At 46.5% G+C, this 27,973-nt stretch overlaps 1 protein-coding gene across 2 annotated transcripts in view; it reads right to left on the bottom strand.

Moving 5' to 3' along the window:
• WDFY2 (WD repeat and FYVE domain containing 2) overlaps positions 1-27,973 on the bottom strand; it is a 1,061,998-nt gene that overhangs the window by 902,667 nt on the left and 131,358 nt on the right. For both annotated transcript variants that reach the window (XM_069640687.1, XM_069640686.1), the window contains exon 2: positions 10,234-10,301. In XM_069640687.1, the coding sequence (XP_069496788.1) occupies positions 10,234-10,301 (68 nt within the window). The remainder of the gene's footprint in view (positions 1-10,233; positions 10,302-27,973) is intronic.

Below are 27,973 nucleotides of genomic sequence, written 5' to 3'. Positions count from 1 at the left end.
GGATGGCTCGATGCGCAAGGATGTCCCCAGGAGTCAGAAGTCCGGACGGAGGTGGAGCACGGAAGAGATAAGTAATGCACGAAGAAGGTGCCACAAGATGGCGCGGCACGTGGGACTTGAATATAGTCGCTTGCGCAGCCTTCAGTAGAGAAGGTCAGACTATTGCACTAAATGTTATAAGCACTGTAGTTAATATTGAATTACGGGAGCCTCACAGAGCAGTTCTCTCCACCCCGCAAAGATTTTAGTTAAGTGGCCACTAGGGCGGCTTCACCCTACTGAGCTCTGTGCATTGTTTGGTGCTTGCAGGGCTAGATGTGGGGGTGCCTGAGTTCCGAGAGTGGAGCTGGGCAGCAGTTGGGGTGTGTGATGTTGGGGAAGGGGCGGGTGGGGGGTGGGGAGGGAAGTTGGGGATTTGCCGTGTACATAGTTATGGGGAGTTTGAGCTGGTACGAGAAGCTACAAGCAAAGATGGAGAGCTGTATCTGTATCACGGGGGCAAAGGGCCGTCGCTACACGGAAGGCAAGAAGACACTCATGAGCCATCGGAGACCTTAAGATCGTAACATGGAATGTCAGGGGACTTAACAGTTACTTATAGAGAAACAAAGTCATGATGTACTTAAAAAGACAGAAGATTGATATTGCGTTGCTGCAGGAAACACATTTGACCCAGCAAAAATTGGAACTGGTGAGGAAGAAGTGGAGAGGTACTGCAGTGGGCTCTCCGTACTCTGCCTACGCTAGGGGAGTGCTGGTCTGGGTGGCACCGCACGTTCCGCTCCAACTTACACAAGAGGTGGTGGACACGGAGGGGAGGTTGGTCATATTAAAGGCTTTGGTAGAGAATAGAGAGGTGTGCATTATAAATACGTATGCCCCCAACCAAAACACTGCTATGTATTTTAGAACCCCGTGTACTCATTTGGGCGCGTGTATGGGAGGAGCGGTTGTCTGGGGAGGGGATTTCAACTGCGTGCTCAACCCAAAGGCAGATAGATCTGATGGGAAGATTGATAGGCCCACCCCAGCAGCCAGGGTATTGCAGACACTACTAGATGACTTTGGGCTGGCGGATGTTTGGAGACTGAAACACCCTAATGAAACACAGTACTCGCACTACTCAGCTCCGCAGCACCTGCATACGAGGCTGGATTACTTTTTGCTACGCCAGAAGTGGTGATAGAGACCACCCAAATAGAGTATAGAGCGAGGGTCTTGTCGGACCACTCGCCTCTGGTGCCGAGCTGGCAGTACTGCCGCCCCAGGGCGCGGATACCGACATGGCGCCTCTTGGCGGAGGCGCTCCGAGACCAAGTCTTCAGGGAAGATATCAGGGATGCTATCACACAGTACTTTGAGGTAAACACAGGCAGCGTAGATTCAGCGTGCACGCTCTGGGAAGCCTAAGGTGGTATTGCGGGGTGCTGCTATTGCTAAGTCAAAAGGCCTACAGGGAGGGGTCCTAAAGGAACTAGAGGAAGCGGAAGAGAAACTGGAGCGCGAAAGCAACAGGGCAGGAGGGGACGAGGAACTTGTACTCGAGTTGCAGCAAAGGTGCACAGAGCTTTGGGAAAGGCTCTGCAACCTTAATTACAAGAAGTATGTCGAGAGGCAACATGCAGGTGGAGATAAAACTGGCCGCTTGTTGGCGTGGTTATATAAGAGCGAAACCCCCAGGCCCCCGATTAGGACAATAACTAGAGAAGACGGGGAGGTGGTTGACACCCAGGAGGGAGTCAACGAGGCATTCTTGGACTACTATAGAACATTATATGAGGACAGAGGAGGGGACAATCGGGAGGAGATTAGAGAAACACTAAAAGACATGGAATTACCTAAGATTAGTGATGAAGAAAGGGAGGAGCTGGACGCACCGATTACCTTAGAGGAGGTGGTGAAGCAGCTGCCCACCTGCAAGACCCCGGGCGCGGATGGATTCCCTGGCGAGTTTTACAAAACATATAAAGTGGAAGTACTCCCCCCTATGCTAGAGATGCTCAATGAGTCTTTTGAGAAAGGTCGGCTACCGGAATCGCTCAGAGAGGCACTAATTGTGCCGCTCCCTAAGCCCAACAAGCCAGGGCACAGCTGCGGCTCTTATAGGCCGTTTTCAATGTTGAACCAGGATAGCAAGATCCTGACGGCGGTCCTGGCCAATAGGCTGCGAAGGGTTATTAGCAAACTGATACACCCGGATCAGACAGGTTATGTCCCCAACAGAAATATAACCCACAACCACAGGCGACTCCACCGGGTGATTGAAGAGGGAAACAGGAGCGATGGGGAAATGCGAGTGGTGTCCCTAGATGCAGTCAAAGCTTTTGATTCAGTGAGGTGGCCATGGTTGCTGGAGGCCCTGGAAGAATACGGGATGGGGCTGGGTTATGTTAGGTGGGCAAAATTATTATACAGTGAACCACTGGCCAGGGTACGCACTGGATCGGTGATATCTGAGAAATGGCAACTCAGTAGAGGCACCAGACAAGGGTGCCCCTGGTCCCCGATGTTACACATTCTAGCCCTGGAGCCCCTGGCAGTGTACCTCAGACAACAATATGACATGGTTGGTATTCAGCTAGGGGGAGAGAAACACCTAATATCCTTGTATGCTGACGATTTACTACTGTATTTGAAATATCCGGAAGAAAATCTTCAGTATATTCTAGAGGTATTTTTTAGATGGAAAAGTATGCAGAATTGTCCGGCATAGCGGTAAACGCAGAGAAATAGAGCATGTTCCCATTGGGGAGCTACATAGGAACCCCTCAGGAACGGTTGCCAGTGTTGTCCGTACCTTGGGCGGCTGATTCCTTCCGCTACCTCGGAATAGATGTGTATCATACGGTGGAGGGGGAACACTTGCATAATACCGAGGTGGCTGTGAAAAAAATCTGAACAAATATGAAGTTTTGGGAGAAGCTACCGCTGGCGATGATGGGACGGGGGCGATGCTCAAAATGGTGGTCCTGCCCAGGCTGTTACATTTCTTCAGTAATATTCCATACTTGATACCCAAAAAGTTTTTTGTCAAACTGAACAGCATGTGCAGGGACTTCCTATGGCACGGCACTCGCAATAGAGTGGCGCTATGGAAGCTACAGAACTTCCATGATAGAGGGGGCATTAAGCTGCCGAATTTTGAGGCCTATTATGTAGCTAGTCAGTTGCAATATGTAACCAAATGGCTCTCTGATGAAGAAACTCCTGAATCTAGGCTGTTTGGGCAGGACTGCACCCCGTTTTACCTAAAGGAGATTATCTGGGTGCCTAGACTCGAAATGAAAGGACGCCCGGGTATGCTGTGCTTGGGTGGAAGATGTGGCACAGAGTATGCCAACTGATGGAGGACCCGTGCCTGTGTTCCCCACAGGTGCCACTGGTCGCCTTAGCTGGGGGAGTCAACCAACTCAGGATGATAATCAGGACCTACTGGGAATCGGTTGGGCTGGTCACATTGGGAGATGTATGGCAAGAAGGGATTATTAAAGATTTTGAAGAACTGGGAGAGGAGACAGGTTTGCATGGAGGCCAATATGTCACGTATCTTAGGCTAGTGCAGACTATTCGCAAAACCTGGCCAGGGACTGTACTGGCGGAGGAGCCAGACGTCCTAATGGGAACAATATATGACATATCAGAAGGAGGGCACAAGATCTCTAGACTATATGAGATGGTGATGACTCGGGTGGGGAAGGATTTGACTCACTTGAGGCTGGACTGGGAAGCAGAGGTGGGGGCACAGATGACCGATGGAATGTGGGAACGTGCCATGGGATACCACAAGAAGGTGTCCAGAAACGCCAGATTGCAGCAGATATAGTTATATATAACGCATAGAGCCTATATGACCCCGAAGAGAATATCTAAATTTGCAAACGCAGGGAGACAGGCATGCCCAAAATGCTATGCAGAAGAGGCTGATATGACACACATGTTCTGGTCTTGCCCAGTGATTGAAACTTTTTGGGGGGAACTGGCACGGAAACTAGCGGATAAAGAGGTCACGCTCAACATAGATACGGCCTGGGCCTGCCTGCTGGGAGGGTTTCCTAGACCACGGAATACTAAACATCTTGGGAAACTGAGGGACCTGGCATATGTGCTTGCTAAAAGAAGGATTGCCATGGGCTGGAAGTAGTGCCACAAGCCACGGGTTGAGGTATGGTGGCGGGACTTGCAAAAATGGGCGGAGGCTGAAACGGTGGTGTAGCAGGAGGCATGTAGCAAGTGCGGGGAAGAAGAAGTGGGTAACCTGATGGCTTGGAAAATGTTAACAGGACTGTTTGGCATAGTAGTGGATTCTGCAGCTTCGGAAGTAAGCGATACCCAGCCACACGCAGCGGATACAGAACGAGAAACGCACATTAGGTCTTGAGGGGGGGGGGGGATTTGGGGAGCAGCAATGTGCGTTAATTGATGTGCACGAGTCTGTTGTAAATAATGCTGCAAGTTTGGTTTGTATTGTTTATTTGTTTTCAAAATAAAAATTAAAAAAAAAAAAAAAAACACATTTTATGCACAACGACACTGACGACGTCAGTGGGGACCGTCTAGCAAGCCTTTAAGGCCTATAGAAGGGGCATAGCTTTGTCCACAAAAATGGGAGTCCTACAAACCATTAAGAGAGACCATGTTAGCCAAAACGCAGGGCACTGGAAAATGAATATGCGCCAACCCAGAGCCAGACCCTCTTAAAAGACATGAAAACAACATTGGATCAATGTAGAGAGCATGCAGACAGGAGGATTAAATAGTTTGATAGGCCCATGGCCGCCAGGAAACACAGAGGGTGCGAGGGGGAAAAGAAATTGCCCAGGCAGAGGTCTCTTGTGCTGATACAACTAAAAAGGGGGCCGGAAAACAAACCGCCCATAAGGGATGTGTAGGGGGACTATACGCCACACTGGTAGAGATCAATGCCACATTCCAAACATTTTATAGTGGTATGTACCTAGTGCAGACCAGCAAGGGGAAATATATGCATTATTAGATGAAATCCCCCAAGTCCAAACTAGCTTCTGCTGCGAGAGACCGGTTCAGCATCCCATTCATGGTGGAGGAAATCCTAAAAGTAATAGGAGGCGCTGCCAAGGAACAAAGCCCCTAGCCCGGATGGCCTTATCGCAGAATTCTTCGAAGCGTATGGCACTATCCCCGCCCCATACTCTCTACAGAATTTTACAACTGTCTGCTATGCCTTGCAAAGCAACCATAATGGTGCTCCTTAAACCGGGACAGCCGGCCGAGCCATGCAGTTCATACAGACTGCCATTACTTATAAATGTGTATACTAAAATATATGCAAAAACTATAGCCAATAAGTTGCTCCATTTGAGGTCACATATAGTCCACCACGATCAAGCAGATTTTATCCCATGTAGGTCAACGGCACCGAATATGCGCTGATTTAACATTATGTATCGGATTGACCCGGTAGTATCTGCGGTGGCAGTCTCACTTGCTGCTCAAAAGGCTTTTGACATGGTCTCATGGAAATTCTACTTTTTAACGCTGCCAAGGAGTGGTTTTGGTACCCAATTCATACAATTTGTAAAGGTATTATATGCAGACCACACAGCCAGGGTTCTTTAAATGGGACAGGATCCAAATCCTTTACATTGGGGTGAGGGGCACGTCAGGGTTGCCCTTTATCCCCTGAGAAGGCAACAGGAAGTAGACACAGACAAAGTAAAGTTTGGGCTACAAACATTTATTATAATCACAATGAGGGGGGGGGGGACATCAGACCTACCTTGCCCTATGCTAAGTGGGATTTCCTACCTAAATAAAATTAAGGATAGACTGTGTCAGGAAGTCCAAAGTAAATGTCCGTCTGTGTCCAAAACCTAGACTTGCCCTCAGATCTATTTGTTCAAACTGTGCAGGGATGTCAGCTTCAAATGAATAAGTGTTCAAACAAAAGTTCAGCGCTTCTTCTAGCTCATGGTCAGAAAGGGACTCTCCCTTCCCCAGGATTCCAAATAGTTCAATGTCAATCAAAAGGGGTTCCCGTCCCCAAGCTTTCAAGTCTCTCACTGTTTTCACAAACATCATTCTTCGGGCTTCTTCACAGCTTTCAGGCTATTTCATCAAAATCATAAAGTTCAACTCTTTGAGTTCACAATGTTCAAGCTTTTCTGTAGATTCAATCATAGACTTATAAATGATTCACAGATTCTCTTGAGTGGGGTGTATTCGGTCTAGGCACGGTTGTCGGACCACACGGTCCACCCATTACAGGTCAGGCAACCCATAGGCATGATTGAATTCTTTTTTCCACAGTTGCACCACTACTGCTTCAGCTCAAAAGTGGCATCAGATGTATATTTTGGCAGTCTCTTCCAACACTTGTCTTGCCACTATTCACTTGGTAAAGAATCGCAACCTTTTCGTAGTTTTGCCACAGCTTGTACAATGCCTCTTTTCCTTATGGCTTTAGCAAATGCTTGCTTTTTCTCAACTTCAATACTTCATAGTTCACCATATTCATTACAAATGCTGCTTTCTTCAGTTTATCTGATTCACAGTTCTTTTTATCAAGGAACATTTCTCTCAGCTTTCCATGCATGCGTCATTCACTCATTATCACTTTCTTTTGGTTCGGTATTCAAAATGCTTTTCATTCATCTTCAAAACTATGTAATGGCAAATTCCCAGTTCACTCTCCCGCTGGGAATTTGCACCATGTTCTCGGGTTTCTCATTCAATTTCAACTTTGCTGCTTTTCTGGCCCTTCAGCAGCCTTTTCAATTGCTTTACAGTTCTGTATTCTTAAACCGTTCTTTTCATAAAGTTCATCAACCTTTACAACATAAGGTGCATCCAGCATCTATGTTTTACCTTTCTGAAGTGGCAATCACCTTGCCTCTGCTTCCACTCGCTCCCTTGTGAGCTTTCCAAACTTTCTGCAGCACGCATCTCGCACCACAGCATCCCACAGCCTCACTTGGCTGACTGGGGTCGCCGTCTTCGGGTGCCCTTCTCCGCTCCGTTTGGTTGTTCGTGGCTGCTGCTCCTGGCTCGGCAGGCCCCTCTTCTAGGGTCTCAACTCGGGCTGCTGGAGAGGGAGTCCTTGTGACTCCTGGAGGTCGGCAGCCTGCCCATTCAACTGCATTGTTCCTATGTGGTCCCTTCTCTTCTCAGTATCATTTTGGTATATGTTGGGGAATGTTTTTTTAACACAATAGAGTAGGTATTGCAAATACCCCATAAAAGCTTGGGGGACATCAGATTCCTGATGAAAGGGAAATGGAGGATACCACGTCTCACCCAAGGGTGGCTCACCCTCACTCCCCAAGTCTCCTCCCAGGTGATCGTCCCTCGCATATCCACCCCAGGTTCAGGATTCAAAAACGATGGCCTTTGCCTGGCCACCTGAGGGCGGGGGGGGGATATTTTGGGGAAAGAAGTGAGGACGCTGTCGGATTCCTCACACTACCCTTACTGTTTGCAATAGCTATTGAACTGTTGGTCGACCCGATTAGTATAGGATATGTGCCCTGGGGGATTCGCATAGCTGGCGCACTGGAAATGATTTCCTTGTACGCAGACAAGATATTCCTTTACATAAGAAACGCCCAAGAAAAGCTGGATCTGGTTATGGGCAATATCACACACTTTGGGTAATTCTCTGGATAAACGGTTAACTACACTAAATCTGAGATGTTTCCCCTGACAGGAAAAACAGCTTACCCACAGTGTGCATGCCGACTAAAATTGACGCAGGACTATTAATATACACACGACAGCTTGACACCAAACTGAGCAAATAGAAACACACCGCTGGCGCCTGCATTCAGAATGGCTATGATCAAGATGATGATCTTGCCAAAATTGCTATTCTGGTTTCCAAAAGTACCCCTATGACTGTTGGACATTCTTCTCTGTACTACTCGGATTACTGTCCCCAGTTCCTATGGCACACCGGTGTGGAAAAAATGGGAAGACGTTGCAGAGGGGATTCATGGGCCCGAACTATGAATTATATTGGATGGCAGCCCAGGCACAGTTTGTCTCCTACTGGTTTGAGACGGGTGGGGAACCACCCCATGTTAAGCTGGAATGGGCTGCATCTGGAAAGTGTGGCCGGTCCAAAGAAGGAGTCGGGACACATTAGGGGCATTCTGACTTTCTATTAATGAATTTATAAGAATAAGGCCCATCTTGCCCTACTGCCAGAGGGGTTTCCCTGCCTATCTAAAAAGGAACAAAAAGGTGCTTGTCTGTCAGGAAGTCACAAAGAAAAATGTCCTTGGTCCAAATCTAATTCTACCGGACTCTGCCACTAACATAACCAACACAAATGAGGTCCGGAGAATGGCTTAAATCCCCGTGTATTCTGTTATCATCTGGTATTCTCTTTATATCGAGGTTGCCCTTTCTTGCGTTTGTTGCCCAACACGATTTTCTTGAATAGTCTTTGGATAGCTCTTTGATTGACTCTTGTAGTTCTTCCACAATATTCATGGGTCTTGTACTCTCTTTAGTGACATGTCTGTGACAACTTTCCTTGTGATACTTTCTCACCTTCTTGTCTAAACTTGTAGACCTTTCACAGTCTTAATGCAGGATTCCTCAGCTTGGATGTGATTTGATCCAATTTGGCTTCTTCCCTATCTTGGATTGTCTCTCTATAACTATCTCTTTTCCTATCTTGTTTACTTGATAGTCTTATTTCATATACGTTATTACAGGATTTTACATCATGCTTTCTTTACTCTTCATCTTTGAACTCAAAGTAATTTCCCTTCCTTCCATGGTATTTGTTCCCAGTATTTATACACTTGTCACACAGGATTCTGTTACTCACTTTATCTGCTTTGTACACTTTCAGTTAAACATTTTTATATTTAGTATCATCGTTGTCGTTATTGGGACCAGTTTCTCTCTGTATATTGTTGCCCCGGCTGCCTCCTGCTTCTCCCAGTTACCTCTCTGTATGCAGGGGAATGTTGCAGGGCATGGCATTCACTCTGGTAATCAATGTCTCGTCATCAGTCAAAAAGAAGCTTTCAATATAAGGAATCTTCAATAACACAGGATTGGTTAAAGAATGTTTCAAACGGGTCAGATTCCATAGTTTGCAGAACAAGACTGCACCGTTACTGGGTTGGTGTGGCCGTCATTCCTTTTTAGCTAGCCAGAGGTGGCACTAAGTTACCCGCCATACCGATTTGGTCTAACTATTCCTTCTTCACTAGCAACATCCCAAAGACCTTCACGGACAAACCCTCTAGAAGTTCCTCCTGAAGAAGACCTAATGCCTTGAGGAATTGTTCCCTTACAGGTAGATTCCTGCATTGTTCACAATTTTGGAAAAAGGGCGTCTCCCCAAATCTCAGCAAATCAACACAAACCTCATTCTGTACAAATGAAAGGCAGGTTGCTACCCATGTCGCAATCAGCTCTGCTGTCTATTTCGGAGAGCATCCTGGCAATGGATGGGGGTAAAGCATCACAATTTATGTTAACTCTCCTGAGAGTGTATCATATTTGGAACTGGTGTATACCAAGTACTCCTGGACTATTTGAAAGGTCATTGAGGCCTTGAGGCAAGTACCAGGAGAGGTTCAAATCCTTCCGTTCCATAAGCCTGCAAGGAGAGACCATCTTTATCATTTAATGGTTTCCTTACTCATGTGGAGTTGCCGCTTGGTTCCCACCTTTCTCGTCTTCAGCATTTATGTGCTCCTTTTCAAAAGGCTGCTTATGGTTCTCAGCTTTTACTCCCGTTCACACACTAATAGTACCAATCCAAGCTCACTACCTTCTCAGCAACAACGGCCACATGACAAGTTGCACCAGCCTCATTCTGAAGCCCCAAGTTTTCATTGGTTAAAGAAAATGCATATTTTCAAAACACAAATTCACATTTCCAGTACTCCACTCTCTTATATGAGTGCGCTGCAAGCCAGCTGTAAAAATCAACCAGCAGTGCATAAAAACATCGCAAATGACAATGAGCTTTGTTAATATGGCTCCAGGTCAGACAGACTATACAAACAAAAGCACAGCCTATGTTCATAATGCATTCCAAAAATTCAATTTCAGAACTAAAAGGAAGCCCACTTGTATGCATTATCAAACAGCATGACATGATAGCACTTGCAGAAAAAGGCGCCCCAGCTTCCAGCGTTACAGACTGGCAGCAACTACTCTGAACTAGCTTTTCCTAAAATGAGCTTATTTGCAACACAAAAACATTGAAAACAAAATAAAAGAAACACTTACATGGCATTGCATGATAAATACTAGGCCAATATTGTCCGCTGTCCCTCTTCATCCATACACGAACTGTCCTGTAGGGGAAAAACAGACTATCTGTAGCTGGTCATGTCATGTCTCACACCGATAGTGAAGGGAAACATAAATGCACACAGTACTTGGTTTTGTGGGCAAATGGTGAAAATGTGTTATGGATGGGTCAGATTAAGTTTGAATAGTAGCTATAACATAGGCACAGTAAATTCTGTGAGCAATTGCATAGCTGAAGCAAGGTAATGAGAAGCTATATTACCGGGCGATGCCATGGCTTCTAAAAAGTAGTGACTGCCAAGAATTGCCACCATTCAAAGTACATCATGGTAGAAGCACCACTGAACTGCTCATTATGACAATTTGTGTAAAGCTACTCACATAGTCATTAGGACACACCACATTATTGCATCAGGATGATGGAATTATTGTGCCTAAAAATAGTCACCATTTTGTTTCCATATTAACAGCCTTGAGATACCATTTCAGTGAAGCGAGATGCTCTTCATCTTTTAGTAGTGTCTAATCAGTGGCCTTGGGCAAAAGTTCTCCTTCTTGCAGTTGGTGTGCTTCAGCTGACATTTATGTTGAGGGCTGGTGGAAACACAAACATTTCTCTCCTACTCTGCTGCATGACGAACCTTTGTGCTACATCCACATTGTATTCTTTCTGTTTTTATTGAGATCCCTTGCAATGCCTTAGAACCAGAGAGTTGCAAGTAACAATCATTTTAATAATAATCAAATTGTATATACAGCATAATGATTGGTTCCTCCTGCTTCTAGGCTCTGTAATAATTGGTTTTATTACTCAATTTAATGGTAGTCAATTTATCAACCTCGAAAGGATGAAGGGCTAATGGCAGCCTCGTCGGAATTTGAAAAAATGTAACTTGAGTTTACTCCTACAACGCTGTGGTCACTTGGAGCCCTCCTGAACATTTTTTGTGCTTCTCTCCCACCCCCTCCACCAACTCAGACTCTTTTGCCCAGCCATGCACAAATCTTGCTTCCAGAATTTAGCACATCTTATTACATGTGTGAACTGTTTTTGCAGGCCAGGGAGTTCATAATGTTGGAAAATACAGCCCTGCAACAGTAAATGGGAACAGTTGAGAAAGAGACAGAACAAGAAATATTAAAAATGGGGGAGAAAAACAAAAAGGACCTGAAAAATGATCACACAAAGAAAAAAAAAAGAGAAAAAAAGAGAAATGAATGTGAAAAAACAAAACTAACAGAAGACAGGCACTAAGACAGAAAAAAAGAACAGCAAAAACAAATGGAAAATTTAAGAAAAACTATTCAGATGGCAGGCAAAGGCGGGTGTCGGGGGTGGAGCGCAATGCTGTCATCAGGACAAGAGGTTTTCCTAGCAGCCACACTTTCTCTCAGCAGCCCACCTGTTTGACATGATCTCTGTAACTGAGGATCCCCTGCGTGTGTGAAAAGACTATTTACATTCCTGGTGAAGCACTGGAACAGAAGACTGCAGAAAAAGGGGTGAGACCGTTCCACAATAATATTGTATGATCTGATATTATAAGAATTAAATATTTCCTATAGGGAACATACTGCTACATGAACTATAGAGAAATAAACTTGGATATGTAGTGATATGTTCCCTGCGAAAGCGTACAGTTAATGAGTCATAGGGAAACACACTTGGATAGGTAATTAAATCTTTCTATAGGAAGCATACTGGTAATGAATTATAAGAAAAATACAGTTGGTGTATAAAAAGTTAGAAACCATGGAATAGATGAATCATGAAATTAGCTTGTAGAGTTCATTGATTGTGGACACACTGCATTTAAGTGAGACATTATCAACGCAACTTTGTGATCACAAAGTAAGTAGATAAACTAAGTAGAAAATAAAATGGGATTACAATGTTGTAAAAGGCAACAGGAGTTAGAAAGACATGAGTCTATCCTACTGGAAGGAATGCCAGAATGGGAATTAATGATTAAAAAAGGCTTAGGCGTAGTGATGTTTCTGAAAGAAATTGCATGAATACACTGCCGACAACCATGATCTGCAATTCCCACTACATGGTTTTTTGACCTGGAAAAAATATGATATTTAAGTAAAGTACTAGCCGCTAAGGGTGATCAGGTCATTAGCCCCTGCAATGGGAAATATACAAGCAATGGGAAGATTTTTCAAGATAAAAAACCATGAGAAGCACAGATTAAGAAATGTAAACCACAAATAAAAAAGAACGCGCGCGCATATGATCAGAAATAGATGATAAAAGATAGGGATGAGGTAGATCATGTAGATACGAGGATAAAGAGTATGCACATAGCCAACGTTACCCCTCCGCCCCGGCACAGAAAAGTGACTTTAGATTATGAGGCAGATCCATTGTTAGAATGTTTAATGGTTAAAATACCTCCCCCAAACACCTATCAAGTACCTAGTGACAAGGTGGTCTCTTCGCCGCCTCATGCTCGCAGGATTACAGCCCACAACATGGAAATTGCAGAAACGGTAGTAGTGGTAGGGATTAAAAAATGGGGTGGAAGGAGTGGAGCAAGCTAAAGTATATGTGCTCCAGGAACGAGATGCACTTGCATTTGCAATAGTACAGAGGCTGTGCAAACAAATGTGAGAATTTCATGAAAAGATTAACGATGAGGCCACCAAGGGGCACGTGAAGGATGGCTGCCTAATTCTTTAGCTCTGCTGAGCTGGGATGTAAAGGGGTTCTGAGCCCCCCCTCCGCATTGATCCGAGGGCCCCCACCAGGTGGTGAAGGCTTGGGCCGCATCCGTACCAACCTTGGCCACAAACGGAGCAGCAGCAGAGGAGCTACCTGTTGGATCCCTCCCGACGGCTGCTGGAGTGCTCCAGAGGTGTTCCGCAGCTGGGGTGAGGGACGACGAGAGACCAGGGAGAGCGGGCACGAAAGTGAAGCCCACAGAGGTGAGAAGTGGCGCTGACCCTTGGAGCAGCACCAAGGGAGGAAGCATCACACCCTGAGTGGCATTCAGAGTGGCCCCTCTGCCTCCACAAAACCCAGAGAAGATAGGTGAAACCCCCTCCCCCATGGAGGAGCTGGGCCCTGTCCGTGACTGGGGCGACCCTAGAGGCACACATCCACGCCCCCCCACCAAAACCCCACCAGCACCGGCTGGGCCCCCATTGGAGGTGGGGAGTTAAGCGGTCTCTCCAGAGAGCGGCTGCGAAAGAGGTGAGGAGTGTCACTGACCCTCCGCACGGCGCCAGGGAGGAGGCATCGCACCCCGGGTGGCATCCCAAACAGACCCCTGTCTTCCCCAGTGAACCCCTCGCCCACAGAGGAGCAGGGCGACAGAGGAAGCAGCAGCAAGCTTGGTCCAGCCCATAACTGGGGCGATATGGGAGGTGAACACCTGCACCCACCCTTAAAAGCCCCCAAACATCCCATCGAAAGAACGTTACAAGGTAAGAAGTAACTTGTTCTTCGAAGGGATTGTGTCCTCCGACGCATTCCTTATCTTTGATAGACTCCCATAGCAGTGGCATGTAATTGGAGGTGGGAGTAAGAATGTCATGTATCCCTTTAGGGATGGACCGAATGTAATATGGCCTTGCCAAATCTGGTCTCTTAACTAGTGGAGGAATCCAGGTTGTAAAATTTTGTGAATGTATGTGCGGACGACCATGTGGCAGCCGCACATATGTCTCGGACCGGTACCCCTCTTTGGAGAGCCGAAGAGGCTGCGATACCCCTGGTTGAATGAGCCCTAAGATTTTGGGGTGGCTCTTTCCCTGCCAGTTTGCAACATTCCAGAATGGCCAAAATAATCCACCGGGAAATGGTTTGTTTTGTTATGGGTAGTCCCAACTTGTGACCTGAGTATCTTACAAACAGTTGGTCTGCTTGCCGGATCCTAGCCATTCTGCTGATGTAAAAGCTGAGAGCTCGCCTTGGGTCCGGCCTATGTAGCCTTTCTTCCTCTTTCCCCGGATGGGGAGGAGGGTAGAACGAAGGTAAGGTAATTTTCTGAGTAATATGAAATTCAGAAACCACCTTTGGGAGGAAATTAGGCTTCACCTGTAGGACAACTTTGTCCTTGTGGAAAATTGTATGTGGGGGTTTACAGGAGAGAGCTTGTAGCTCGCTCACCCTCCTAGCAGATGTTAGTGCTACCAATAGGACAGTTTTAAGCGTGAGAAATCTCAGCAAACAAGAGTGAAGTGGTTCGAATGGAGTGCCCATTAGGAAGTTTAAGACTAAATTTAAGTCCCATAAGGGAACCTGGAATGGTTTTGGAGGATAAACATTAGTTAATCCCTTAGAAATTGTATCACTGGAGGACATTTTAAATACAATGGTTTCACCGCAGTGCGCTTCAAGATAGAAAGCGCTGCGAGATAGTCTTTTACAGTGCCAACTTGAAGAATTGAGTTTGCCAAGTAGAGTAGAAACGATAACACCGTTGGTGTACCACATGAAAAAGGGTTGATATTCTCTTCCCTACACCAGCTGCAAAATCTGTTCCAACGGCAGCGGTATAAAGACTTTGTTGCTGGCAACACCTCCATGACGTCATCAGGGAGATCCCAATCCTTGTACCTCACCCTTTCAGAAGCCAAGCGTGAAGGTTGAGGTTTCTGGTGTCTGGATGGAGAACCTGACCTCCCTTCTGCGAGAGAAGATTCTCTTTGAGTGGAAGACGGATTGGAGGGCAGATGGACATATCTAGAAGGTCCGGGTACCACGTTCTCCTGGCCCAGTCCGGGGCAATTAGGATCATGGTTTTCCAGAATCTTCTCAACCTCCTGATCATTTGAGGAATAACAGGGACTGGTTGGAACGCGTAAAGGAGTGGAAACTCCCAGTCCACTACGAACGGGTCTCCTAGAGCTCCTCTCGGGGGAAATTCCCTTGAACAGAACAGATCGCACTTCCTGTTGGTGCTTGTGGCGAACAGATCCACCTGAGGGGTTCCCCAAAGGGCAAAGATCTCTTGAAGGACTTCCTGAGCTAGCTCCCACTCGTGGGAGACTGCTCTGCCTGCTCAGAGCGTCCGCTGTCAAGTTCTTCTCTCCGGCTAGGTGGACTGCCGATCGAGAGATTCCTTCCCGAATTGCGCAAAACCAGAGCTGCATTGCCTCTCTGCACAGTGACAGTGATCCTACGCCTCCTCTTTTGTTGAGGTAGTGCATGGCCACTGTGTTGTCCGTAATTATCAGGACATTTCTCCCCTGTACTGATGGCAGGAAAGCTTTCAGCGCTAGTCTGATCGCTCTCAGCTCCAATAGGTTGATGTGTAGTCTGGACTCTGATGGAGACCAACGACCGCTGATGGTCAAGTCGTTGGCATGGGCTCCCCACCCCGTGAGTGAGGCGTCTGTGGCTACTGTTATCTCCGGCCATGGTTGCCAAAACAGTTCTCCTTTCAAGATGTTCTCTGGATAGGCCCACCATTGAAGGTTGCGGGCTACTTTGTCCGGAATCCGGAGGAGATCTGTCACTCTCCCTGAGAATCGCGACCACTGAATTCTCAGTGCCCACTGAAGAGATCTCATTCTCAGGCGAGCCTCTGGCACAAGGAAGATGCAGGATGCCATGAGGCCTAGCAACCTTAAAAAGTCGAAGGCTGGGAGACGTTGGGCATTTTGAAACTTGGTGACCATCTGCCGAATATCTTGAGCCCTCACCTCTGGTGGCGAGGCTTGTCCCAGGGAAGAGTCCAGGACCGCTCCAATGAACTGGAGTCTCTGTGATGGTATCATCTGTGACTTCTTTAAATTGAGGGAGAAGCCCAGTTTGTGAAGGAAGTGGCAAACATAATCTAGCTGGACCTGGGCTTGTTTCAAAGATACAACCCTGATCAGCCAATCGTCCAGGTAGGGATAGACGTGGATCCCTTCCCTCCTTAGACTCGCCGCCACTACCGACATTAGCTTGGTGAAGACCCTCGGGGCGGAGGTCGGCCCAAATGGCAGAACTCGAAATTGATAATGAGAGTCGCCGATTGCGAACCTCAGGTATTTCCTGTGTTTGAGATGGATTGGCACATGGAAATAAGCATCCTGAAGGTCCAGAGATACCAGCCAGTCCTGGAGCTGGAGGGCCTGAAGGATCTGAGAGAGAGTTACCATCTTGAACTTTTCCTTCCTGAGGAACTTGTTCAATTCTCTTAAGTCCAGGATGGGCCTCAGTCCTCCGTCTTTCTTTGGTATGAGAAAGTAGGGGGGGGGGGGGAGTACCAGCCCTTGTTCCTGTCCGCTACAGGCACCGGTTCTATGGCACCTTTCTCTAGCAAGAGGAGCGGACCTGGAACTTTTAGAGAGCTGTGGCCCGGTGGATGACTCTGAGGGATGTGTAGAAAGGGTAGGCAGTAACCCTGGACAACTGTCTCCAATGCCCAAGCATCTGACGTTATAGCCTGCCATTCCGTCAGATGGTGAGTTAACCTGCCCCCTACAGGTGTTTTGTGTGGAGAGACCTCACAGTGGTTTGGGGGCGGCTGATGCAGATGCCGAGGGTAAAGAGGGTAAAGAGGCCTCTTTGAGCCGGCTGTCCTCTGCCTTTCCCGAATGCGGAATAATAGCGAAAGGACTTTCCTCTCCCAGAGGTTCCTGAGGGGCGAAAAGAAGTTTGGCGGATTGCAGCTCCTAACGATTTTGCCGATGCTTTAGATGTCTGCAACTTTTCCAGACTGTCATCAGCCTTCTTTCCGAATAACGAAGAGCCGTCAAAGGGCATATTCAAAAGTCTGGCCTGTACATCTGGAGCAAAGCCAGACTTTGGCAACCACGCATGCCTGCGGATTGTTGTACTTGCCGCCATGGCCCTGCTGATACTGTCAGCGGAATCGATGCCAGTTTGAAGTGATTCACACATGGCATCTTTGCCATCTTTAATAATTTTAATGAAGGCTTCATTTTCCTCTCCTTCGGGTATGCAGTCAGCCGCTGATGAAGCACACTCCCACAGTGTGTGACTGAACCTGGCGAGAGTACAGGTGGCGTTGATGGACTTCAACGCCATACTACACGCAGAGAAGACTTTGTTCGCCATAGAATCGTACCTCTTGTCATCCCTATCCTGTGGGACAGTAGGGTAAGTGGTCCTACTGCTAGATGAAGTTGCCGCTTGGACCACCAGACTCTCTGGAGTCGGGTGTTTTGATAAGTATTCAGGGTCAGCAGCCGCTACCCTATACTTGGCTGACAATCTTTTATTGACCGCAGGGATAACTTCAGGAGTTTCCCCAAATTAGATGCAATTTTCCTTTGTAAGGCTCCATGGAAGGGGACCACAGGGTCCTCCTGTGGACCTTTGTCTAATATGTCTGTCAGGTCATCCTGTTGAAACAGGCGAAGGCGCAGACCAACCCATAAATTCAATAATTCATGCCATAAGGGTTCTATAGGGTGTTTCGGCATGTTCCCCTGGTTCTGGCTTAACAAATTCCACTTCTGGGGAAGTGTCCAGCCCACTTGCCTCATGTAGTGACTCCTGTAGGTCCTTCAACCTTCTTTCCTCAGAGGTGAAATCCTCTGAAATAGGCAGTGTGGTCCTCTGCAACCCAAATGTTTCCTGGTCAGAATCTTCCCCCTCTTCATAAATTGAAGATAGTCCAGGGTACTCTGACCTCTGAAATGGTGTAAAACCCATCTCTAAGGCAGAAGGAGCCAAACTCGTCCTTATTGGGCGAGAAAACGTCGATGAAACTGGAAGAGGTCTCGAAGAACTCGAGAGGATCGGGATCCTACTCAAGGATGTCGACGACGGTCTCGGCGTCGAGCCAGAGGCCCTTGGAATCACTGTTGGCTGTGGAGTAGCCTTGGTCTTCTCTTTGATCGGCGTCGATGTCGGCGTCGAGTCGATCAACCGACGCCAAGAACCCTTCGACAACGGCGTTGATGGCACCGATCCATGCGTCGAAGGAATCTTCAACGACGGCGAAGAGAGTGCCTTCTTACCCGATGGCTCGTGGCGCTCTCGGGTGTAATGTTTCGCCGGGTGCAGCGACTCGCGGCGTTTTGATTTTTTGGGTTTTTCACCCAGGGTATCACCCGCAGCTGTCTTCAAGGGGGTCGAGGCCACTTTCTCGAAGACGCTTAACATTTTCTTTCTGAATTCCTCCCACTCAGCCTGTGAGCTGTGTTTTGTGGGACAGGAGACCCTTTCTGGGGAAACAGAAGACGACGAGGAAGGGGATCTTCAACGTCTCTTTTTTGAGTGTCTCGAATAGTGGGAGCTACTTCGAGATCTAGAATGGGAATGTTTGACGGCGAGGAGACCAATGCCGAAGAAACCTTCGAGGAGGTTTTGACTGACTTACCTCTCTCGAGCTTCCCCTTGCGCTCCTTCAAGGCTTTCGCCGTCATGGACATGCAGTCCTCACACTCCGAACAATGGTGCTCAGCTCCCAAGCACCACAAGCAGATCCTGTGTGGATCCGTTATCGGCATTTTTTTACCGCAGTCTCGACATTTCTTGAAGCCGGATCGCGGCGTCGTCGGTTTCGATGAAGATGCCATCGAGAACGAGTTGGTATTTATTCGAGTAGATATAGGGTTATCCTGACTGAACTGAGCAACGAAGTTCCGAGGCCCCACGAAGCGCGGAAAAACGGAACTGAGCAACGGACGCAGCATGTGGCTATTTATGGGCAATGTGACATCGGCGCCGATACGGTGGCCGTCGAGGGACATCAACGCGCAGCGCCCTCTACAGAAATAATTTCCGAGGCCAGCAAGCTGCAAACGTATTATCAAAGATAAGGAATACGTCGGAGGACACAATCCCCTCGAAAGAGGGGCATACAGAAAGCAACATTAAGAGAGCCATCGGAGAAGTCCTTTGCATCCTGTTTGGAGATGACAGTATGGATGAACCAGCGACCGACAGGGCTCATCGGGCAGGAGGAAGCCCACGGGAGCCCCCGTTCAGTTCTGGTGAGGTTTCACTTCTATGAGCAGAGGACGAGGATCCTCGACAAGGCAAGGAAGGGGGGCCCCGATTGCCCTGGGTGAGGCCATAGGGACCATTTCTCAGGACTTGTCAGCTTTCACCCTGGCGAGGAGAAGGATGTGTGGTCCACTCACGAATTGGCTAACGGAAAGAGGGGCCCTCTACAGGCCGGGCTTCCCATTCTCCCTGAACTTTGAGTATGAGGGCCAACCCTACAGACTGGCAATGGAGGTGGATATCCTCAGAGTTTCGGAGGAACTAATGAGAGACTCACGGCTCTGAGCAGGCCACTTGGGAAAGACCGGGGGTGGAGGGTGGCCCTAAACCGCAACAGGCAGAAACAGTCACAAGATCCAGGACTCCCACAAATTCAAGAAACTCAACATCCCGCTGAGGGATCCGCAGGGCTCATGAGAAAGTGTAATGGGTTTGGAGGGAGAATGTGGCCTGGATTGTGGCAATGTTCCATGGAGGGCAGGGCGATGATTGTGGTGCAAAATTGTTGGTGGGAGCAAGGGAGGTCAGTAAGAATAAGCAGTGAATTGAGAGTGTCCTGTTGACTCAGGACCCTTTGGTGATCCTATCCTGGCCCGTGACAGTGCTGGGGTCTGGGTTGGATGCCCGGGGATGGAAGGAGGGTTATTTTGTGACCCACCCAGAGGGAGTTTAAGTTCAACGTTTTGTCAGTGGTTCGGGGGACAGCCCCATGAGGAGCAAGGGTTCTACACTAAAGTGGTATCATATCTCGAGGGGAGGGTTGGTTTAAACGGAAGGAGTGGTACTGGTGAGATGTCTGTAGATGATGCACTGTTCATAGGTTCCCCCAATGTTAGAAGGCTGAATTCACCTACCAAGCGATCGATAACCATAAGGGACTTCAGGCAGGCCAAACTGGACATCCTCATGGTGCAGGAGACACATTGGAAGAGAGGCAAGGAGCCGAGACTTGGGGCAAAACAGGTGGGGGGGAGGTGATCATGGCTCTGGCACAGAGAAAAAAGCAGGGGTGGCGATCATTGTGTCAGCCTGCCTAGAACAGGTGGTCGATGAGACTCAGAGGGGCCTGAGCGGGCGCTATGTGTTCATAAAGGGATGCCTGAAAGGGGATAGGGTCACCCTGTGCTCCATATAAACCCCCAATATGGGGCAGACATACTTTTGGGAAGGAGTCAAGGCTGAAATGATGAGGTTTGTAGAAGGCCGCATGGTGGTAGGGGGAGACTTTAATATGGTGCTGGACCCAAAGGGAAACTGCAAGAGAATCAGGGGGTGTGGGGGGGAGGATACCATGGTTAAGGCCTCTTTCAGGAGATTAGGTAAAATTAACCAAGGCCTGGACCTTGTTGACTCTCCGAGGGAGGGGGAGGAGGGGGAACGTCCTTTCACATTCTTCTCAGTGGTGCATAAATCCTATTCACGCATCGACCTAATACTAGTGGACGTGGAGTTAGAAACTCGTAAAAGACTCCTGGGTGTCCTCAGTCCCGTGGTTGGACCACGACTTAGTAGTGTGCTCGATGGGTCACCTCCCCAAACCGAGGCCTTCAGGAGGCTAGTGCTGCAATGATTTCCTGTTGAAGGATAGGGAGATCTCCCAAACCATATTGTCTGAGATCAGACTATTTTGCCTTTAATGACAACGGGGAGGTAGGAGTGCAGACTCTCTGGGAGGGTTTTAAAGCCCCGATTTGGGGGGTGCTTACCAGAAAAGGCAACCAGAAAATGAAAGAGGGAGACAGAAGGAGGGGCTGAGGCACAGAAATTGAGACCTACAACAGTGTGGGCCTCGGGGTGGGGGAGTGCGGGGGGTGACGTACCTCACACCTTCCATCGCGGCGAAGTTGAAGCTCTATATGGCCAAGCTTAAGGTGATCCTAGTTCAGCACACGGAAAAGAAACTGTTTCTAAAGGAAAAATACCACGAAGGAGGGGAGAGGGCGGATAAAATACTGGCGTGGAGACTGCGAGAGGAGAGGGAAAAGAAGTTGATAGGGACAATCAGGGGTGAGGATGTGGTGGAAGTACACTATCCTGAGGGTGTGGAGAAGGAATTCGCCAGGTTCTATGAAGGGCTCTATACGTCAGAACTTGAGGGGGACAAGGGGCTAATCGCTATGTTTTTGGAGGCTCAGCCCATACCGGGTTGGCTTTCCAGACCCCTACTTATATTATAAAGCAGCGAAACAGAGTACTGCTTGAACACTCGAGAGAAAAAGAGAGAAAAAGAGAAAAAGAGAAAAAGAGAGAGAGAAAGAGAGAGAGAGCGCCTTAGGACTTACTGGTTTTATCTGGAGGACTTATAAATGCGCCCGTTGAAGGTGAGGGACTATCTGTGGGCCCTGTATAAGGCTATCCTGAGGGCAGCAAGGGAGCAACCCATACTGGGTGTTTTATGGGACCTGTTGAACTGTGTGAATATACCCCTCTTGACCTGGCCCTCACCAATGGCATCGGTTTGGGGACCCCCGTTCCAACTGACGAGGCAGGGGATGAGGTGCACCCAGCAGTGGTCAGATGGGGGTTTTGAGAGGGTGGGACAGCTGTTTGGGGGAGGATCGCTTTAGAGGTTATGAGGAAATCCAAGAGGGGCTGGGGAGGGATAAGATCTCAATCGTTTTTATTCTTAAGGTTGAAGGGGATGTTCACTGACCCGTAGTGGGATACCCGGCTCGCCAGGGAACTAAGTTTGGGAAATGGCTAGACAGTACCACCACCCACAAGGGTGCCCTCTCTAGCATATATAAGTTGCTGCTCTCAACCCCAGAGGTGGGGAGACACACCTTTAAGAGATACTGGGTGGAACTAGCAGGGGTGAAATCAGAGGAGTACTGGGCCAGAATAATTCGGGTGACATTCCACGGCAATATATTCACATCCACCATCGAACATAACTTTAAGATACTGCATGGGTGGCATAGGGATCCACTGAAAATGTCAAGAATGTTTGCGAGCGCTTCCCCCCCCCCACGTGCCCCAGAGGTTGTGGCTGGGTGGGGTCCCTCACCCACATGTGGTGGCAATGTCCCAGAATTTGCACCTTCTGGCAGGAGCTCTCAAGCTGGATCAAGGACCTTGTGGGGACCCAGCTGTCCCTCGACCCACTCCAGATACTGTTGGGAATCCCCGACCAAGGACCAGAGGGAGTGCCGATTGCCTAGGGTATGTGAGGCTATGTTACGTGCTGGGCGAATTGAAGTAGCCCAACTTTGGAAGAGCAGGAGAATGCCCACAAGACGGGAATGGGAAGGTAAACTGTAAAATGATTGAAACGGAGAGGCTGACAGCCATTGTAAATTATTACACAAAGTCTTTCAGAGAGGAATGGGGGCTGCTGCGGTCCAGGTTGGAGGGTGTTAGAGACTGACAGTGAAACGGGGAAGGGGCAGAGGAGGTGCGCTATGATGATTTGACAGAGGGGTGCCAATCTAATACACTCTAGTCCATTCAAAGGAATATTGAGATCTGATCATCCATCCCGAGAGTTTTAACTGTTGATTGAACGTTTGTTCCCTGAACACATTGACCAAGAGATAGGGGGGTTAGGGAGGGGACTACTTTTGTGGGTAATGGTTGTACGAAGTACTGTGTTGTCATTGATTTTCCAAATGCAAATAAAAATAAAAGTTTAAAAATGTTTTTTAAAAAGATAAACGCTATGGATGAAGTATATCCCCTGTCAGATCATTATGAGGACATAGAATAAGCAGGCAGGGAGTATAAACTTGATGCAAAGTTCTGTCCTGCAAAAGGGTCAAATTTGTTATTGTCAGTCATACATGCCACCATCAAAGTCTATGGTAACTCAAGTGCTCCCGATGAGAGAAGTGCCTGGGTTTGACACTGATAATCCAACACACCAGGCTGGATTACTGTCCTTTACTAAAGATTATCGAGATATTAAACAAAATCCAGAACAGTGGTACACCCAGACAGACCGGGTACTTAAAACAGGTTCGTTCACATCAGTTGTTTTCATGCATTCTACCAGCAGATATATAGTGTCAATACAGAATGTTGGACAGTTTATATCCCGCCATAAAGTGGGAAGAGGTGATAGAGGCAGTAGGAATAAGGGGGACAACTGGGGAATTGGCAAAAGAAATAGCTCTTCCAGCACTATTGATAACACGTATCCAGCAAGTGGTTCCCACAAGCAAATTAATTGCGATAAACTGACTGCTTACAGGCAGGAAGAAGGGGAGTCAGTTGAAAAATATATTGCACGAAAGGAAGAAGCTTTTACTTGATTATCCGGAATGTACATGCTATGCCGGAGGAACAAAAAGCCTTTTGTTCATATTTTGTAGAAGGATTGTTGTCCCATTTAAAACATGATATACAAACCTATGAGTCTACATGGCCAACTCAAAGTGCTGCCCACATTTTGACTATGGCTAGATATTATTCAAATCCCCATGCTAAAAATAGACGAGAGAAAGAAAAGAAAATGAAGGAATTAAATGCAAGGGCGCTAATGCAACAGGCTTTTCCAGAAAGAGGCAGAGGTAATATGCGCATACAAAGGGAAAAATAATGTATAGAGGAGGAAGAAGTGGTATTTCCCTGCCAAATATGGGAGCAGGTATGATGGACACTGGGTGTCATTTTTGTAGGGCAGAAGATCACTGGATAAGGGAGTGTCCTTTGCGCCGGCGAGCGTGCAGATGTTCTTATGGGTGAGAACAAGAAATATCATGGATACCTTGCGGTTTTTGTTTGTTTTGTTTTGTTGTTTAGGCCAATGACAACAAAGGAGGTGTGTACATACAACAAAGTAGGTGTGGGCTTCACCTCAAAAGACTTACCCTGTGACCTTGCATGAATTAGAGAAACAAAGCTTGCAAACAGAGCCCAGCAAGGAAGGTTCCACGACTAGGGTCCTTAAACAGTTACCTTTCTTATGGGTGAGGAATGACAAGGGGATCCTTTTTAAGAACTGAGGCTGGGAACTGCATAGTAGCAAATACTGGGACATTAGAAGAGCATAATTAGAAACAGCATAATTATTTTGACCCTATGCAAGGTCAGCAGTATTCAGCTAGGGATTATTTTAAGGATGATTACAGTACCATGAATTACACAGCATAGAGCTGCCCTGGGAGAAGAGAGGGTGCATAAGTATTCCTGCAAATTCAGAAGGTACATTTGTAAAAGATACAGTGCAAGGCAAACAGGCAACATTCCTCCTCGATACAGGTGCGTCTAAATACATCAAATTCCCACAAGTCAGTGCCCCATATTCCCCTCTCTGGGAAAGTAGACATCAGTGAGATTCTCTAATAATCTGGTCCCAAGTCCAATATCTGACCATGTAAAATTTAGCATAGGTCCTATATCTTGCATGGCACAGCTTGTCTTGTTGTCACTGATTGATGTGCTTTAAATCTGTTGGGAATGATTTGTTAAAACATTTTCATGCTAACATCTATTGTTCGCCTGATGGAGTATACCTAGCATGTAATGCCGAATCCTTTTCAAAATGTTTTGTCACTGTGACTAATGAACTACCACCTGAATTGAAGGGAATTGGCTGCGTGATATGGTCTACAGGATCTAATGACGTAGGATGTATGGTAGTTGATCCAGTGAAAATAATAACCATGCCCGGTGCCATTTTACTGCGAATTCCGCAGTATAAAATACCCAAGGACGACTGGAAGGGATGATGTCTTTAATACAGATTTTTTTAGTAAAGGGATTTTAAAAGAAATTGTGGGGAGTTCCTGGAACAGCCCAATTCCTCCTGTACAAAAAAAGACGGGAAGCCCTGTGTTCAAGCACAACGTAGACTAATAATTGATCTTAGAGCAATAAATAAAATTGTAGAACCACAGTATCCAGTAGTACCAGACATGACTTCCTTGTTTACCATGATAGCACCTTCAGCTCAGTATTTCACAGTTATAGACCTTACGAATGCTTTCTTTAGCATTCTGATCCATGAAGACAGTCAGTATTTATTTGCCTTTAATATGGACTGGTGGTCCTACACCTACCGTAGAAACCCCCAATGTTAAACTGAAAGCCCAAGTATTTACAGCCAAGCAAAACACAGCTAGACATGTTCACACCAACTACAAATAGTAGAAAAAGTATGCTTGTGCCTACACTTGTTTGCGCCAAGATAGATGGAATGACAAATTCAAAAAAAAAAAAAAAGCTGTTGTGTTTGAAGTAGAACCTTTAATTATTTTGGTTTCCGTTTTCAGCCACTCATGGATGACACGTGATTCGGCGTATAACCTGCGCCTTTTTCAAATCCGGCCTGTTTACATTTATATGCAAGAAAGAAAAGAAAATGCAAAAAATCTAATCAAATTCATGTCTCAAAAAACCTTCTCGGTTATTTTACACTCAGTAATACATGTGACTTTCCTAGTGTTTCACCAGCACATTACATCTCATACTTATCTTTGTGAACCAGACTGTAAATGTGTCCCTGTATTGCAGAGTTAAGGTGAAGGGGAGGGGATTGCGATTCATTTACTACTTATGTTAGAATGTTAGATGCAATCTCCCTACTGCTTGGGCACTATTATCATCTTGGACATGATGTATACCACTTTTTGCACATTATCAGGTGTGTCCCCTCTCACCATTTATTTGTGATGCTGCTGTTCCTCACTGGTAAGTATATTTTTCGTCTTATTGAGTGGCTTAAAGTTCCTGGGTTAAATCCCACCTGCAAAATAATTAAAGGTTCTACTTCAAACACAACAGCTTTTTTTAAATGGCCATAAGGCCATTGTAAATGATATAGGAAGAGGTAATGCCTTTTCTGACAAATTGCAAAGGAAACTGCACAGTCCCCTGTATCACCTGTGTATATTACACACATGATGCAGACAGAGAATATTGTACTTGATAATACCCTTGAGGCAGTGCAAAACCTTCAGGCTGAGGCCACTGAGCAAGAGCTGCAGGATTGAAAACTGCATGGTACGTGGGTTGATTCACGGAATGAACATAGATGGAAATTACTGAATAAATATATACTCCTATGTTGTCTGATGCCAATGGCCCATCTCATGTAGGAGCAGATGGTATGTTTAGTCTGCTAACCACAGTATGGAGTAACACTAAATTAAGGCAAGTAGCAATTGCGTATTGTAGAAGCCGTCATGTTTGTGCTGTTCTTAATATTAGTAAGGGGGAAGGTGCACCAAAAGGACATTTTAGACCTCCAGAGTTCCCTTTTGAAGCCCTGCAAATGGACTTCATTGAATTTCCTCCATATCGAGGAAAGAAATATGCATTAGTAGTAGTATGTATGTTCAGCAAATGGGTAGAAGCATTCCCACTAAAGGTTAATACTGCTTTGAGCACTGCAAAGGTGTTAGTTAAGGAAGGTTTACCCCGATTTGGGTTGCCACACACAGTTTGGAGTGATAACGGTGTTCATTTTGTTAATACCACTATGGATTTGGTATGTAAGGCATTAGGCATCAGGCAGAAATGTCATACCATATACCATGCACATGCAGCAGGACTGGTGAAGAGAATACATTCTACTGTAAAAAATAAACTGGCAAAAATAGGCGCCAAAAAGGAGAGGGGCGCCTGCCATCTTTTTCAAAAATCTGCACCAGTAGCACCCTAGGATGGTTAGATGCACTTCCTTTAGCATCAATGAGAAATATTGTACATTCCGGTGTTGGATTAACTCCTTACGAAGCAGTCATGGGCCGGCCAGCTAATGTGTTGGTTGTGCCAAATCCAAAGCGTTTAAGTACTGTACCATACCCTTTGTTGAAAGATTACTGTAAGGAGCTGACTAAAACATTATCTGTTCTTTGTAAACAGGTCACTGACAAATTGCCAAAACCACTGGAGGGGCCAGGACACAGTTTTCAACCAGGCGAAAAACATCCAGTGAACATCTGGCTTGCAACCCAAATGGAAGGGCCCAGCACAGGTACTGCTGACCACTATGATGTGAAGTGCAGTGGCCATATAAACTGGATCCACACCAGTCACGTGAAGTGTGCACCTTGCTCACTATTACCTGCCCTTGTGGATCGTACATTGCCTGGTAAGGAGACCCAAAATCCCCCTCTTGGTGGTGAGACTATTGAAGTTTGCAAAAACATTGTGCCTGAGGACATTAGTGGACCAACAGAAGAACAAAATAACAACTTGAGACCCAGGAAGTTGTAAGCTGAACTATAAACTGTGAAAAATAATTTTGCTCCTGAAGAATAGCGGCCATGTGGCGACCCACCATCTTTTGGACTATCCAAGGGGTGAGATAGAAAAGAAAAAAAGACACTCCATGAAATTGCACGGTTATTGCAGCCTGTTCCTTTGCCTTATCCATTATGTGGTTGAAGGAATACAACATGCCACGTCAAGAGAATACCATTATATCACTCCATAACAGTTCATCCAATGAGGAAAGAAAGAATAAGTGGTATACGACGAAGACTTTTATTTATGTTATGTTGATTCTTATTATACTATGTGTTATGGGGTGGCTATTGGTAGAATAGATTGTGTACACTAGAAATCGGTGGATCTTTATGGTCCTTAACTACATTTGGGTGGAAACTATTTTCTGTTATTTTAGATCGATTAGCTATGTTTCTTTTTATATGTTTGTGTATTATGCGCCTGCCTTGTGCCATGCATTAGCCACCTCATGTCTCAGATCAGAAGTAACTTCAAGACCAACCTCAAATGCTTCTATGCAACAGAATGTGTTTAGAGAGAGGTTAGGTATAGATATGGAAGATTAGGTTAATTGATGAAATGGGTACAGTTATAAAAAAAAATAAAAAAATAAAAAAGGATTGT

The sequence above is a fragment of the Ambystoma mexicanum genome, chromosome 7q, assembly GCF_040938575.1.
Source record: "Ambystoma mexicanum isolate Mex_15411 chromosome 7q, UKY_AmexF1_1, whole genome shotgun sequence".
Taxonomy (NCBI): domain Eukaryota; kingdom Metazoa; phylum Chordata; class Amphibia; order Caudata; family Ambystomatidae; genus Ambystoma; species Ambystoma mexicanum.
Note: the sequence above shows the minus strand (reverse complement) of the source record. Positions and strands in the feature narration are given on the sequence as shown.